We start from the raw sequence: 16,066 nt of genomic DNA on the forward strand, positions 1-16,066 counted from the left end.
TTTAGTCATTTAGCAGACGCTCTTATCCAGAGCGACTTACAGTTAGTGAGTGCATACATTATTATTATATATATATATATATTTTTATTTTATTTTTCATACTGGCCCCCCGTGGGAATCAAACCCACAACCCTGGCGTTGCAAACGCCATGCTCTACCAACTGAGCTACATCCCTGCCGGCCATTCCCTCCCCTACCCTGGACGACGCTGGGCCAATTGTGCGCCGCCCCATGGGTCTCCCGGTCGCGGCCGGCTACGACAGAGCCTGGATTCCAACCAGGATCTCTAGTGGAACAGCTAGCACTGCGATGCAGTGCCTTAGACCACTGCGCCAATCGGGAGATAAGGAGGACACCACTCACCAGCACTGAGCAGGACGTTGCGTGCCGTGGGGTGCCATGTGATGATGCCAACTCTTTTGGAATGTCCCTCCAGGACCACAACAGGCTCAGACAGGCCAGTAACCAGTCCGTTCTCAGGGATCTGCCACACCTGCAGACAGAGAGAAGGGTCAGAGGTCAGGGGTGAGGACCAGGGCATAGCTAGGGTCATTATAGCATCATATACTGAGGTCAGAATGTATGGCTGCAGTTCCCCTGCTGTTGTGTCATAAAGCGCTAAACTGGTGGACCGCAGAAAGCAGTACATTCACATGAACCAACTTGTCAAAAACCCTTTTAGATTGACATTACTGTGACAGTAAGTCAGTAGATCACACTTACAACCATGAGACTCAAGGTGGCAGCAGAGATCTAAAGTCACTCACCATACTTATGTACATACTGAGTAGCTTACTTCCTCCTGACAAAACAGCCAGTAGAGACTATACAAATATGGTCAACATTGCAGAATCAGAACATGATCTATGGAAATGAAGACTAAAGTTGAAAGTCACTATGGATTCAGGAGTCTCAACAGCAACACATCAGGAAACTTAATCTAAAGTCAACATTACTTTTAGAGAACCTATTCAGGGGGTATTTCTAGCAGCAATATCAAAAGTTCTGAAGAGAGAGGAACCTTTGGCGGTTCAACTTCTGTAAATACACTTGGAACACTGCACCCATTTCACAGACTGAGGTATTTTTCTGGTGTTCAGAGAGTTGCTTGGGGAAGTCAACGCCTACAGGTGGGGAAGTGGTAGAGCACAGTGAAGTACACTGCACACACTGATCACTGCCGTTCACAGCCCAAATAAGGACATATGGAGAAAAGTACAGCACCAGCCTCAAACAAGTTAGTGACCTCAGCCCTATAAAAAGGCTAAATCATTCCCCAGAGCTGATTCCTATACGACACGTCTCTCTCTGCGTCTAATCTAATCCAGACTAGAGGGCGAGCCCTGCCTGCACCCATGCTTAGCTACCCTATCACCATCTGATTCGGCACCCTTCCCTACACTATCAGTCTGGCCTTTCACAACCAAAATGTGTCATCTCCTGTCGGTTGGCATCGGTGAGAGGGTGTGTATAGAGCAACAGGTTAAGTATGAACAAACACACATTAGTGTACTGCTCCACTGAGAGGAACAGTCTCTGCTGAGGCGTGTGAGGGAGAGGGGTGATTGTAACCTTACCATAACTGTGCAGTCCTCCGAGCCACTGGCGATGACCTGGTCATTGTGGGGGCACCAGTCGATGTCCAGCACAGGGCCCGTGTGACCACACACTGTGGGGTAGGCCTTGTCAATGCGGCCCGACTGTGGAGAAACAAGCAGATACACAAGCAGACATGAGATTAGTCACGGATGTCATTGACGCCTGGTGATCTGAGGGAACAACCTGACACAAGTTTAACTTGAACCATAAAATCAGGGTTAGGCCAACCAACCAGAGACGATGTACAAAACAAGGAGTATGCAATTGATATCATCCCTGTGAGCCGAGAACAGGAAGACACCTCCAGCCGAGGAGGAGGAGCTCAGTCAAACATTAACAAGACACATTTTGACTACCTGTATTTAAATCTGTGTTTCGGTCCAAATTACACAGTCCATTAATGCATTAAGAGCATAGAGGGGAACAGAGAGAGAGATTCCCCAGCTTAGCACTGTCATAGCCTCAAAAATCTATTTCTGTTTGCAATTCTGCTGCATAGCTACAGCCTAGGACTCATTTAGATTAGAGCTTATCTTTGTTGAATATGTAAATTAAGGTGTGTTGTTGGTGGTGATGACGTCATCAGACGCATGCCAGCAGATGCTTAGTTTTTGCTCTTTAAAGTGAAACACTGAGCTAACCTCCAATCTGAGCCCCTTATATAACCCCCTTATACAACACACAGGCCAGATGGCCAGAAATCACTTCCCCAGTCATCATACAACACACACACACATACCACAAAGGAGCCAGACAAAGGGAAGGCTGGTCTGTGAGGGCGGGTAATATCTTGACCTCTGACCCTATTGTGATTGGAGGATCAGGTGCTCTCCACAGTGTGAAGTCTGGGTAACGTATAGCTCTGAAGATGCTGAGAGGGGTTAGGGTTGGATTCGGGAGACTAACACATCCTTTTCCATGCTCCCGTCTGTTGATTCCCCAACCAGACCACCGCAGGGCCCGACAGTCAGATGATGTCAGCGAGACAGAGAGCCCTGCTGGCTGCAGCCATACTTAGAGCATAATGGTCTGCCTCATGAAAATCACTCACTGCCCACAGCCATTCTAGCATTAGACTGGGCACCATGACAACAATGGTTTCAGAGGGGCTAAATTTAAGTGCTACATATTCAGTCACGGGTAGAGAAGAGCTTTTCCAGGTCTCTACTGTAGACATTAGAAAACAAAATAACAGTACCTGTAAGCATTAGGCACTACAGCCTTTAGTGTTGACTTCAAAACCATTCAGACAATAACCTCAGAGCGTGAAGTCAGAGAGAACAAAAATATTCAAGTATGAAGAATCATGAACATGTAATAGAGGCGTATGTGGACAGAGAGAGGTAACAAACAATGAACCTGAGTGGGCGGTCTAGGCCCTATGTCTAAATGCTTGTGTAACAGCAGACTGGCCACTAGGACCCAGACAGCCATTTCAGACCAGAACAGGATATGAGTCAGTATGTTGTCTGAAGTCTCCTCCATATTTCTCCATTACTTCCCTGCCTGCTGTGGCACTGGGGAAAACAAAGACTGGCCAGTTCAACTCTGCTGTTCACATGTCACAATACACCACACACAGCCTTAGGTTCAAACCACCACACACAGCCTTAGGTTAAAACCACCACACAGCCTTAGGTTCAAACCACCACACACAGCCTTAGGTTAAAACCCACCACACACAGTCATAGGTTAAAACCCGATTACAATAATGGTCAGTGAGTAACAGTAGTTCAACACAAATAAAAATTAATCTGGTAAAAAGGTCTCATTTTGGGAGTGCCAGACATTGCCATGGGTATAGTGGTCATAGATGACAGTCAATTGGTTCACACCACAACGCACTGCTCAGGACACATTCACAGCCCTCCCTACAGCTCAGAGTCCCTCACAACATCAGAGTTGGGCCATGACACAAACTCCAAGCTCAGTGATCAAAGTCTATGCGAGTGTGCTATACCTGAGTGTGTATGAATCTAAAATCACATGACCTAGTCCATGCCTCGCCCTGTCCAGAGAACACTCCCGGAAATCTAACATCAGAATAATCAGCAGCTGTTCTGGGCCAGGGAGGGAGGGATAGGCTATAATAGCACAGGATACTGCTCAGTACTACCGTTTCCTCTTAGCTGCTTCGGCCTTGCTCAGTGCTTCAACATACAGCTAGCTAATGGCTTTGTTCGAGAGTATCAAAACTGATGTATCATGGGTAAATTGTGACTGACTGATCTACAAATATTATTGAGTAGTTATTTATGATGCATGGGGATTTCTACATCAGTCAGTTTCGACTCGCCTTTAAAGTCGGCTGCAATGTGGAACACACCCAATGTTTTTCATCAGGCTGGGTGGTTGGTTGTATAATGTCCTCATTGTCAGCAGAGCTGTAGTTTCCCTGGCTTCATCTGACTGTGACATGTTGAGCTGCAGGTTTTCAGTATACTTTATTTTTTTCTTCACAGGGACAACAAAGGTGTGAGATGACAGACTAGAATCTGGGTGTGTGCAGTAGATGGGTCTATACACAGTGTACAAAACATTAGGCTCTTCCCATGACATAGACTGACCCGGTGAATCCAGGTGAAAGCTATGATCCCTTCTTGATGTCACTTGTTAAATCCATTTCAATCAGTGTAGATGGAGGGGAGGAGACAGGCTAAAGAAGGATTTTTAAGCCTTGGGACAATTGAGATATGGATTGTGTATGTGTGCCATTCAGAGGGTGAATGGGCAAAACAAAAAGATTCAAGTGCCTTTGAACGGGGTATGGTAGTAGGTGCCAGGCGCACTGGTTTGAGTGTGTCAAGAACTGCAACGCTGCTGGGTTTTTCACGCTCAACAGTTTCTCGTGTGTATCAAGAATGGTCCACCACCCAAAGGACATCCAGCCAACTTGACACAACTGTGGGAAGCATTGGAGTCAACATGGGCCAGCATCCCTGTGGAACGCTTTCGACACCTTGTAGTCCATGCCCTGACAAATTGAGGCTGTTCTGAGGGCAAAAGGGGATGCAACTCAATATTAGGAAGGCATTCCTAATGTTTTGTGAACTCAGTGTATGTGCTGATCGTGAATGACAAACACTGCTACATTATACAGCGGTAGGCTTATAAAACACACAGGTGGGTGCCTGTCTTAGTGGTATTTGCTGCCTGCCTGTCTCAGTGGTATTTCCCGCTGACATAAGCAGTATCATGTCCTCTAGCTGCAGCCTGGTTCACAGACCCCAGAGAGATTAGGGCTACCCCAAATGGCATCCTATTCCCTATAGAGTGCACTTCTTTTCTCCAGAGCCCTATGAGTTCTGGTCAATAGTAGGGCATTATATAGGGGACAGGGTGACATTTGGTACACAGTTGCAGACTAGGACTATGTGCACAGGGTCTGGGGAGGACCTCGGCACTCAACAGGAGACTCACATTTCACATGGAAACTCCCACACACCTGTTCAAATTATATGCTTTTGTCAACACGCTTTTGTTGTTCTTTACCAAAAAACTAAAAAGGAGTACAGTACAGACTGTCACCCAACCAATAATCATCTACATGGCTGACTTGTGAATAGGGGACATATTGCCCAACAGGAGTGAGGGGCTGCTGTAGGCCTGTTACCACACAGCTCACAGGGCTGCTGACGTGCCTTCCAGCAGGCCTGAGAGCCTGTCGTTCCAGTCATTCCACACCCCAGGCAGCTCTGGTATGGCTGTGACTAATGAGAGTGAGAGGGCCGCGGGGGTGTTAAACGCACCACTCTTTGAGGTGTTAATCGTGTTTGTCTCTGCTATACACAATAAGGAATTCCAGTCAGAGAAGTACAGGAGAGGATCTCGCTTCAAGCCTGAATAATTATTATTTGAAAGCGTTGTGATAATCTACAAAAGGCTGGAATGCTTGTGTACGGTGAGGTCACTGTGGTTAGGAAAGGACTGCCAATAAACAGATCCTAGCCAAACTGTTCAAACACTTCCAAGGCAGGCACGACACCACCATGCTGCTGTTTATGAGTACAGACCGTATACACATGTATCTTACTCTTTTAGACCACGACTTCTCAACGCATAATGACAAAATCAGGCTTATTTTTATAACCATTTTGGTTATTTAGCAGACACTCTTATCCAGAGTCCAACTTCCTTGATTCAGGTGAACACAGGTAACTAAGCTAGATTCTCAGAGATAATAAGGAGCAGTAGGAGGACTGGCCTGTGGCAACCTGCCTCTGCTCTGACTGACTGGCTCCTCCCTGAGACGCAGCCTGAGGCAGGTATGTATAGCTGCGTTTACACAGGCAGCCCAATTCATTTATTTTATTTTATTTTTTACTTTTTTTTAAAACTAATTGGTCTTTTGACCAATAAGATCAGCTCTGAAAAATATGTGATGTGAAAAGATCTGATGTGATTGGTCAAAAGATAAATTAGTGGAAAAAATATTGGAATTGGGCTGCCTGTGTAAACGCAGCCAAAAGATACGGCCAGCCTTGATTCTTATTACAGTGTGATAATATTTACCCTCATGTCATTCAGTAACCACAGAACTATGTGGAACTGGAACCAGTCCGGAGAAGAAGGTGCCAGGTGAAAATGTGCTAAAGCTGAAGATAAGGTAAGTGGATAGGTGCTGATAAAAGATGCTCGTAAGTAGAGAATAGTGCTCTAAGCTAGAGATCAGGCAGAATACAAGGACCGGCTACAAGTAGAAACACAGTGAAGAAAAGACAGTTAGCTACTTGGCACAGCCCCTTTACATGCCTGCCTTGAGTGACATCACAGAACACTTTCACAAAAAAAAAATAAGAGCTGCTCCTGAAACAGACCAAACCAGCAAAGAAGCAAGGAATGGCAGACCAGACCGCTGATCATCAACTCCACGGCAAACAGTCCAGTGGGAGCACAGTGGGAGAGACAGGAGACTGGGTAGGAGTGTGTTTCATGTAGACAGGTGGGAGTTGGAGATATTTGACAGCCTGTTGAGCAAACCACTGACATTAGTAGAAAGGCTGAATAGCACGGTCAAAATCATACGCAATTGAGGCAACCCATCAAATATATAAGCTAAAGCCTGTATTGAATAACGCAATCCAAATGTAAGCAGCAGTCTATACATTATTCAATTGTCATTAGTGTTCAATATGTTACTACTGTATTCTGTAAATGACCAGAACACCCAAGGACCTTGACTAGGCTATGTGCTGTATGATATCCTATGATAGAATGTCTGTCAAGCAAGCAGACCTGTTGGATAGCAACAAGTGAAGTTACACAAAATGTGCTTGAACCTCATAACAAGATATAACAAAACAAATGGACGATGACATCAACGTTGACACTTTGAATCCCTAAAACCCAAGAGAGGCATCATGCACAAACACATCCTTACAGCAAAACATGTGATACTCACACACTAAGAGAGGTCTTACACGCATGCTTCCCCTCTGAGCACCATGGAAAGGTCCACCTTTCCGCTTCCCTTTGTGAGTGTATGGCCTTGAGAGCACAGCTGAGGCTGCTGCCCAGTCGGACCCTGGGCTGGTCTCCATGACAAATGCAGCACAATGAGAGGGGAGGTACAGTACAGGCAGACTGGACAGGACACCACCGTGAGGCCCTCTACTCTGACTGTCCATGGCTGAAGATCTGCTCCAGCTTTAACATGGTAATGGAGGGATAGAGCAGAGGAAAGGTGGCCAGACATGAGTGATGACAGGGCAGGAGCCAAGACCAACATGTGGCTTCCCAGGCCCAGTTAGGTTAGGAGAGAGCCTGCAGGTACACAGAGAGAGAGGGGGAAACTATTGCTCAGGGAAATTGTTTTGATATAGAGATCAAAAGAGTAATGAATCCTGGGCCCAGCATGTCTTACAAACCCCATTAACAAAAGGTTTATAGGGACATGATTTTGTCACTCAACCAGCAAAACACTTTACCAATCGTGAGGAGAGATTCTACTTAGTTCATTCAATGTTCACATGTTCCATTCATAAGCAATTTCTTTGCCTTTCAGAAAAAAATTATGGAAAAGCAATTATATACAAAACAATGAAAAACTGCACCAAGCAAGCATAGTCTTAACCTTGTATTAGAAAATCAATGGCACTAATAACAAACAGAACATGGCAATGAGATCCACAGAGGGACTGTGAGGGACTGGCTGACAGACAACACTTGACTCAAATCTCCCTTCTCATCCAGGCCCCTCTCTCATCTCCAGCCTATCCCTGAAATCACAGAGAACTGGCAGTGCTGGCAGCCAATGACGAGGCAGGGAGGAAATGGTCCTGTAAGGCTGTCAGGCGGTGAGCAGTGAATGGCCATATATGGTCAAATCTGCAGTCAGCAGGACTCAGTTGCAGCAGTGGCGAAAGCAGAGGCATTATAGGGCTCCTGGAATACAGATTGAGCAGTGGGCAAAGACGCTTATAATACCCCTCTTCCATATGTTTAAGAGTTAGGTAGGGAGTGTGTATGTGTGAGAGAGATAGTGTGTGTGTCAGGGTAATAGCCGGCTTTTGGCAACAAAAAAAAAAAAAGAGAGAGAAAAAACAATAAAACAAAAAAAATTGCCGCAGGCCAATTGTCAGTGAGAATAAATACAAATCCTTTGCAAAATACTGCTTTTTAGCCCATTCATTGATGTAAATACATTTGACCGGTCGTGCTTATCGGTCTATAGGTTAATTTGCATAATTTAGTGGAATTAATTGCTGCATGTATTTTTGTTAGTTGTTATACATCTCATTTAACACACCCGCACAGCATATAGTGCCTAGTTTGAGCGGAAAATCTGTCAGACAGCGCGAGAGCTGCTGCTACAGCGCCTCAAACAGCTCTTTCGTTGCTGCTGGAGTGAAATGTGCTTTTATAAGCCCAATCATTGTGCAACAACTCTAAATGCAATCGTGTGCTAAAAAACTATTTTGATGGCCACGATTAAAAAAAGAGCTAGTATTTTCCTTTCTCCACTGGTAATTGAAGCACGCTTCCCATTCACCATTGAAGTGTACAGGCAACGGTAGGGAGGCTTTAGCGCATCACACACCACTTTGCAATGAGCTGGAGAGAGTATGCATTTTGAAAACATACTTAATTGTTTGAAAACTGAATGTTTTACTTTGTATTATATTATGAGGCATGTCTTACCTTGCTTCAAAGTAGCCTAGCCAAAACCAGACCATAGAAATGTGGCGGCAACGGATATTTTCATCTCCATCACATGAAAGCGCTCACATGTGGCATGCGTTTTTTCCCCCGCTAACTGCATTATGGAAGGAACATGTGTAGCCTAGTGCCTTGTAGCATTACAGCGCTCATAGTTTATCAACATTTTAAGCTAAATGTTCTGATCCGTTGCATCAGCCTCGTTACTTAAAACAAAAATAATGTAGCCTCGGCCTACTGGTTGGATGAATGTGGGATCCATCATCCCACAACTGTCCCAGAGTCTGTTTGGAATCGGCCATTTCTTTCTCGCACAGAACAACAAGCTGACCAATAGAATAGGTATACATTTCTACTATAGGGGATTGTAGATTGACATAGGCTAGTGATTTTACTGTTTGTTACTCGTCTAGTTGACTGAGGAAAAGTAAACGTGAACAGCTTTAACATCTTAAAAGTGCGTATCGGAATTCGGTAAGAAGGAAGCACGCCATTGCATCCTCGAGTGGCATGTTTGGTTAAGAATAATTACCATAATGTAAATGTGATTTCTGTCATTCTGAGCACCGTGGGTTCTGAGCACGCCCTAATCAGGATACGCACCCAATGTACATGGGTCTGGTAAATGTCTCAAATGTCTGGTCAATTTAAATGCTGCCGGTCAAATCTGTCAGGCGCCACTAACGGAAACCCTGTTGTGTGTGTGTGTGTGTGTGTGTGTGTGTGTGTGCGCTTGTTTGTGTGCACACATCGAGAGATCTCTTATGCCAAAAGGGTGAGCTCTGGATGAATGGGGGATTGAGGATGGGTCCAAACAAAACATGGCCAAATCTGATCTTCCTCTCTCTACGGTGAAGAAAGAGTGTTTGAACCACTGGGTTAGAACATGACCCCATATACAGAGTGTCCTGGCTGTAGTTTTATCCCAAAAGAGTCCCAGAATGGACAGAAGAAACCTACTGCCTCAGTCTGAAAAACTTTATTGTAACACACTGACCAACACATGGAGATTACACATGGGAAATAAAGACACAGAGGCTACTGAGCCAGCCAGTCACCAAGAAGAATTCAACAATTTAATGCTTGACTGAATCAAATGAAGGATTTCAAGGCATGGGAATATGAATCATAACAATTGTGGTTTATTGAGACTTTCCCCCTCTACAGAGTTGGGCCAGGCAGATTGAGAGGACAAAGCAGGAATGTCTCAGCGCAGTTGCTACAGCATTCAGTCTCCCACTGCTTCCTTCATATGGAAATGAGGGAATATATTACATTGCGTCAGGCGCAGAGAGAGAAAGGAGGAGATTGAAAGCATGAGGGTTGAAGAAGACATGCGTTCAATCAGACACCTGACACCTCCACACATCCCTCTCTGTCCTGACAGGACGCAGCCAAATATGCAGGCAGCAACAATGAGGCGAGGAGGGGCACTGAGTCATCATGGCCTGCCACAGGAACCACCTCCTACACACAGAGACACACCCAGCTCATCCCTGTGCTACAAATGACCAATACCACAGGCACCTTATGGCCTCACACACACATCGCTCCACAAGCTCAAGCACAGGCCAACGTGTCCAAGCACACTCATACTCAGAGTAACAGTCAAAAGTTTGGACACACCTACTTATTCAAGGGTTTTTCTTTATTTTTACTATTTTCTATGTAGTAGAATAATAGTGAAGACATCAAAACTATGAAATAACACATATGGAATCATGTAGTAACCAAAAAAAGTGTTAAACAAATAAAAATATATTTGAGATTTGAGATTCTTCAAATAGCCACCCTTTGCCTTGACAGCTTTGCACTCTCTTGGCATTCTCTCAACCAGCTTCATGAGGCAGTCACCTGGAATGCATTTCAATTAACAGGTGTGCCTTCTTAAAAGTTAATTTGTGGAATTTCTTTCCTTCTTAATGCGTTTCAGCCAATCAGTTGTGTTGTGACAAGGTAGGGGGGGGGGGATATACAGAGGATAGCCCATATTATGGCAAGAACAGCTCAAATAAGCAAAGGAGAAACGACAGTCCATCATTACTTTAAGACATGAAGGTCAGTCAATCTGGAACATGTCAAGAACTTTGGAAGTTTCTTCAACTGCAGTCGCAAAAACCATCAAGCGCTATGATGAAACTGGCTCTCATGAGGAACACCACAGGAATTGAAGACCCAGAATTACCTCTGCTGCAGAGGATAATTTATTAGAGTTTCCAGCCTCAGAAATTGCAGCCCAAAGTTCAAGTAACAGACATCTCTACATCAACTGTTCAGAGGGGACTGTGTGAATCAGGCCTTCATGGTCGAATTGCTGCAAAGAAACCACTACTAAAGGACACCAATAAGAAGAAGAGAACTGCTTGGAACAAGAAACACAAGCAATGGACATTAGACGGGTGGAAATTTGTCCTTTGGTCTGGAGTCCAAATTGAAGATTTTTGGTTCCAACCGCCGTGTCTTTGTGAGACGCGGTGTGGGTGAACGGATGATCTCCGCATATGTATTTCCCACCGTAAAGCATGGAGGAGGTGGTGTTATGGTGTGGGGGTGCTTTGCTGGTGACACAGTCTGTGATTTATTTTGAATTCAAGGCACACTTAACCAGCATGGCTACCACAGCATTCTACAGCGATACACCATCCCATCTAGTTTGGGCTTAGTGGGACTATCATTTGTTTTTCAACAGGACAATGACCCAACACAACTCCAGGCTGTGCAAGGGCTATTTTACCAAGAAGGAGAATGATGGAGTGCTGCATCAGATGACCTGGCCTCCACAATCCCCTGACCTCAACCCAATTTAGATGTTTTGGGATGAGTTTGACCGCAGCGTGAAGGAAAAGCAGCCAACAAGTGCTCAGCATATGTGGGAACTCCTTCAAGACTGTTGGAAAAGCATTCCAGGTGAAGCTGGTTGAGAGAATGCCAAGAGTGTGCAAAGCTGTCATCAAGGCAAATGGTTGCTATTTGAAGAATCTCAAATATAAAATATATTTTGATTTGTTTAACACTTTTTTGGTTAGTACATGATTCCATATGTGTTATTTCATAGTTGATGTCTTCACTATTATTCTACAATGTAAAAAATAATAAAAAATAAAGAAAAACCCTTGAATGAGTACGTGTCCAATCTTTTGACTGGTACTGTAAGTGCAAGGAAAGTACGAGGGGTGAATCTCAAGGCAAAATCTCAAGACACCTTTAGTCAAAGCGCAAACCTACACGTATTTGGAGGGTTTCTGTGGTTCTCTGACTTAACACCAACAATACTGGATGTGGATAGGGAGGTAGACCATATGAAGATGAAATTAGGGCCACAGTATGCATATCAGAAGGGCCATATTTTGGGGGTTGGATTCAAGGAGCAGCACCCTCCTTCCACCTCCAGCCCCCCCCAGCAGGCAGAATGCAGAAATGACAAAGGGCCTGGCTGGGAGTGAGCGAGAGACAAAGGCTCTGAGCAGCTGGCTGCCCAAACAGGCTGGGAACAGCACAGCATGGGCAGATGGGCCAGATCCACCCTCACATGGGCTATAGTGTGTGTATGTGTGTGTGTGTGTGTGTGTGTGTGTGTGTGTGTGTGTGTGTGTGTGTGCAAAAGAGAAGACATGGCAGAGAGAGTTAGACAGACATGCGTAGACATATTGATCTGAACCCTGTGCCCTGCTACGAGGCTGAGAGGTTATAGGTTACTTCTGACATGGTGTGTAAGGGTTGAGTCCCAGTCAAACAGCCATTTAGCATGACCACCACACTAGGGCTGCCTGTTTTGTTGAGAAAGAAACACACTCAGCTCAGCCATGATCAGAATAACTAGAACTCAATAACATCACTAAAATCAGAAAGGTCATCTGTAAATCAGGAAGTAGTCTCCAAATCCATTTTAAAAGGCTGCAGTTGCAGAAGACAACCCTGAAACCCTGATACTGCAGTGTTTATTAATGCTGTGTAACGTTCCTGTTTACAGAGTAGTATTTTCCACGCTGCCATAGAGATGTAAGCTTATACGGAGACAGCAGCCTGTCCCTGTCCTTTCTCTGAAAGATTACATTTTGACATAGTGGTAACAAAACACTTAATGGCCATTTGAAACGATATGAACTCTTCTTACTTAGTGTTTTAGAGCATGGCCTGTTGATGGGACATTAAAGGGAGATTAGGCCATGCTGCCAGCCCACAGCAGAAAGCTCTCTCAGAAGTCAGTTAGAAAATCAAAAGCCAGTCTACCCCAATGATGTATAAACCATGGATTGATGATGCTATGCATTGGCCAACGAGAGGCTTTGAAGCCACCGGTCGGCCATATTAGCACTCCCAAGAAGAAGCAGTCCTCCATAGGAATTAATGGAATTCTATAGTATTTCAATTAAATGTTTTAAGGACAAAATGTATTTAAGTATTTTTTTTATGTCGTAGTGGGCACAGTAACATTAGAACTTTCCAATAATTTTACTTTAAGGAAAATGTTGTTATACATTTTTAAATGCTTTAATTTTTATGTTTAAGTCACATAATATAATTTAAAAGTATGCATTAAGGTGTCTAATAGAATAAACGTGGCAAAAACAAAATGTAGACATTAAATGCATTTCTATAGCTTCCAAAATATTTTTTACAACAGTGGGGGAGTGCCAAGATGGAGGCGCAGTGGCTTCAAAACAGCACCCCGTCAGTGTATATATAAATCATTGGTCTAGCCCTGACACACAGCCAGGGTCTGGGAGCTGGCAGTGGGACAGGCAGGCGGTGGCTGTATTGAGTAAGGTGCTGAGAGGTGTAAGGCTGTGTGATGACAGGCCAGAGGATCCACTTCCCAAGACCATAGCAGAGTCAGATGACATGGCCCACCAATGGTCTGCTCGGATTACAGGCCTAGGTTACAGGCTGTCAAAACCACACAGACAGACAGAACTTACTGTATGTCACCCAGGGTATATCTGGCTCTGGCTGGCTGACATTGGGGCACTGCTGGACCAGACATACAGGTACGCCACCAGGCTGTGTGTGTCTGCTGCTGCAGCCAGACATCTACTACTGACCACTTATGACACTGTAATAACACCTAATGGGGTTACTGAGGGACATTCCAGACCAGAGACCTTGTTGGCTTCAACGAGTGTCTGACCTTCTACACTTTAATTAAACCAAGTATGAGGGGGGTTGGGTCCGACAATAACGATGCCCTGATGGCCCAGGGCCAGTAAAAACATGTCGGGCCAGTGGATCTCGTCAGTCACTGGCCCGACATGTTTTTACTGGCCATAACTTCTCAGCACATTTTTGCGTTCCAGTTCAACATTTACCTGCTCTGTCACAGTCCACCATTGTAGACTAAACACGGAAAAGTCTTGCCATTTGTATTTGAGCAATATGATCGGCAGTTCATTCAAGCACCACCACGCTGCCGCAAGTCACAACTTGGAGAAGTACAGTGCCTTGCAAAAGTATTCATCCCCCTTGGCGTTTTTCCTATTTTGTTGCATTACAACCTGTAATTTAAATTGATTTTTATTTGGATTTCATGTAATGGATATACACAAAATAGTCCAAATTGGCGAAGTGAAATGAAAAAATAATTTCGTTCAAAGAATTCTAAATAATAAATTACGGAAAAGTGGTGCGTGCATATGTATTCAATCCCTTTGCTATGAAGCCCCTAAATAAGATCTGGTGCAACCAATTACCTTCAGAAGTCACATAATTAGTTAAATAAAGTCCACCTGTGTGCAATCTAAGTGTCACATGAACTCAGTATATACAGTTGAAGTCGGAAGTTTACATACACTTAGGTTGGAGTCATTAAAACTTGTTTTTCAACCAAATTTCTTATTAACAAACTATAGTTTTGGCAAGTCGGTTAGGACATCTACTTTGTGCATGACAAGTAATTTTTCCAACAATTGTTTACAGACAGATTATTTCACTTATAATTCACTGTATCACCAGTGGGTGTGGGTAAGAAGTGGGTCAGAAGTTTACATACACTAAGTTGACTGTGCCTTTAAACAGCTTGGAAAATTCCAGAAAATGATGTCATGACTTTAGAAGCTTCTGATAGGCTAATTGACATCATTTGAGTCAATTGAAGGTGTACCTGTGGATGTATTTCAAGGTCTACCTTCAAACTCAGTGCATCTTTGCTTGACATCATGGAAAAATCTAAAGAAATCAGCCAAGACCTCAGAAAAAACAATTGTAGACCTCCACAAGTCTGGTTCATCCTTGGGAGCAATTTCCAAACGCCTGAAGGTACCACGTTCATCTGTACAAACAATAGTACGCAAGTATAAACACCATGGGACCACACAGCCGTCATACCGCTCAAGAAGGAGACGCGTTCTGTCTCCTAGAGATGAACGTACTTTGGTGCGAAAAGTGCAAATCAATCCCAGAACAACAGCAAAGGACCTTGTGAAGATGCTGGAGGAAACAGGTACAAAAGTACCTATATCCACAATAAAACAAGTCCTATATCGACATAACCTGAAAGGCCGCTCAGCAAGGAAGAAGCCAGACTACGGTTTGCAACTGCACATGGGGACAAAGATCGTACTTTTTGGAGAAATGTCCTCTGGTCTGATGAAACAAAAATAGAACTGTTTGGCCATAATGACCATCGTTATGTTTGGAGGAAAAAGGGGAATGCTTGCAAGCCGAAGAACACCATCCCAACCGTGAAGCACGGGGGTGGCAGCATCATGCTGTGGGGGTGCTTTGCTGCAGGAGGGACTGGTGCACTTCACAAAATAGATGGCATCATGAGGAAGGAAAATTATGTGGATATATTGAAGCAACATCAAGACATCAGTTAGCTTGGTCGCTAATGGGTCTTCCAAATGGACAATGACCCCAAGCATACTTCCAAAGTTGTTGCAAAATGGCTTAAGGACAACAAAGTCAAGGTATTGGAGTGGCCATCACAAAGCCCTGACCTCAATCCTATAGAAAAGTTGGTGGCAGAACTGAAAAAGCGTGTGCGAGCAAGGAGGCCTTCAAACCTGACTCAGTTACACCAGCTCTGTCAGGAGGAATGGGCCAAGATTCACCCAACTTATTGTGGAAAGCTTGTGGAAGGCTACCTGAAACGTTTGACCCAAGTTAAACAATTTAAAGGCAATGCTACCAAAATCTAATTGAGTGTATGTAAACTTCTGACCCACTGGGAATGTGATGAAAGAAATAAAAGCTTAAATAAATCTCTCTACTATTATTCTGACATTTCACATCTTAAAGTAAAGTGGTGATCCTAACTGACCTAAAACAGGTAATTTTCACTAGGATTAAATGTCAGGAATTGTGAAAAACT

The 16,066-nt window shown here is 44.2% G+C and overlaps 1 protein-coding gene across 2 annotated transcripts in view; it reads right to left on the reverse strand.

The window, feature by feature from the left end:
* Positions 1-16,066, reverse strand: part of LOC121573995 (coronin-1C-A) — a 54,498-nt gene that overhangs the window by 7,845 nt on the left and 30,587 nt on the right. For both annotated transcript variants that reach the window (XM_041886458.2, XM_041886468.2), the window contains exons 3-4: positions 1,578-1,700; positions 364-493 (exon numbers count right to left, since the gene is read on the reverse strand). In XM_041886458.2, coding sequence (XP_041742392.1) covers positions 364-493; positions 1,578-1,700 — 253 coding nt within the window. The remainder of the gene's footprint in view (positions 1-363; positions 494-1,577; positions 1,701-16,066) is intronic.

Source organism: Coregonus clupeaformis, chromosome 18 (assembly GCF_020615455.1).
Source record: "Coregonus clupeaformis isolate EN_2021a chromosome 18, ASM2061545v1, whole genome shotgun sequence".
In the NCBI taxonomy this organism is placed as follows: domain Eukaryota; kingdom Metazoa; phylum Chordata; class Actinopteri; order Salmoniformes; family Salmonidae; genus Coregonus; species Coregonus clupeaformis.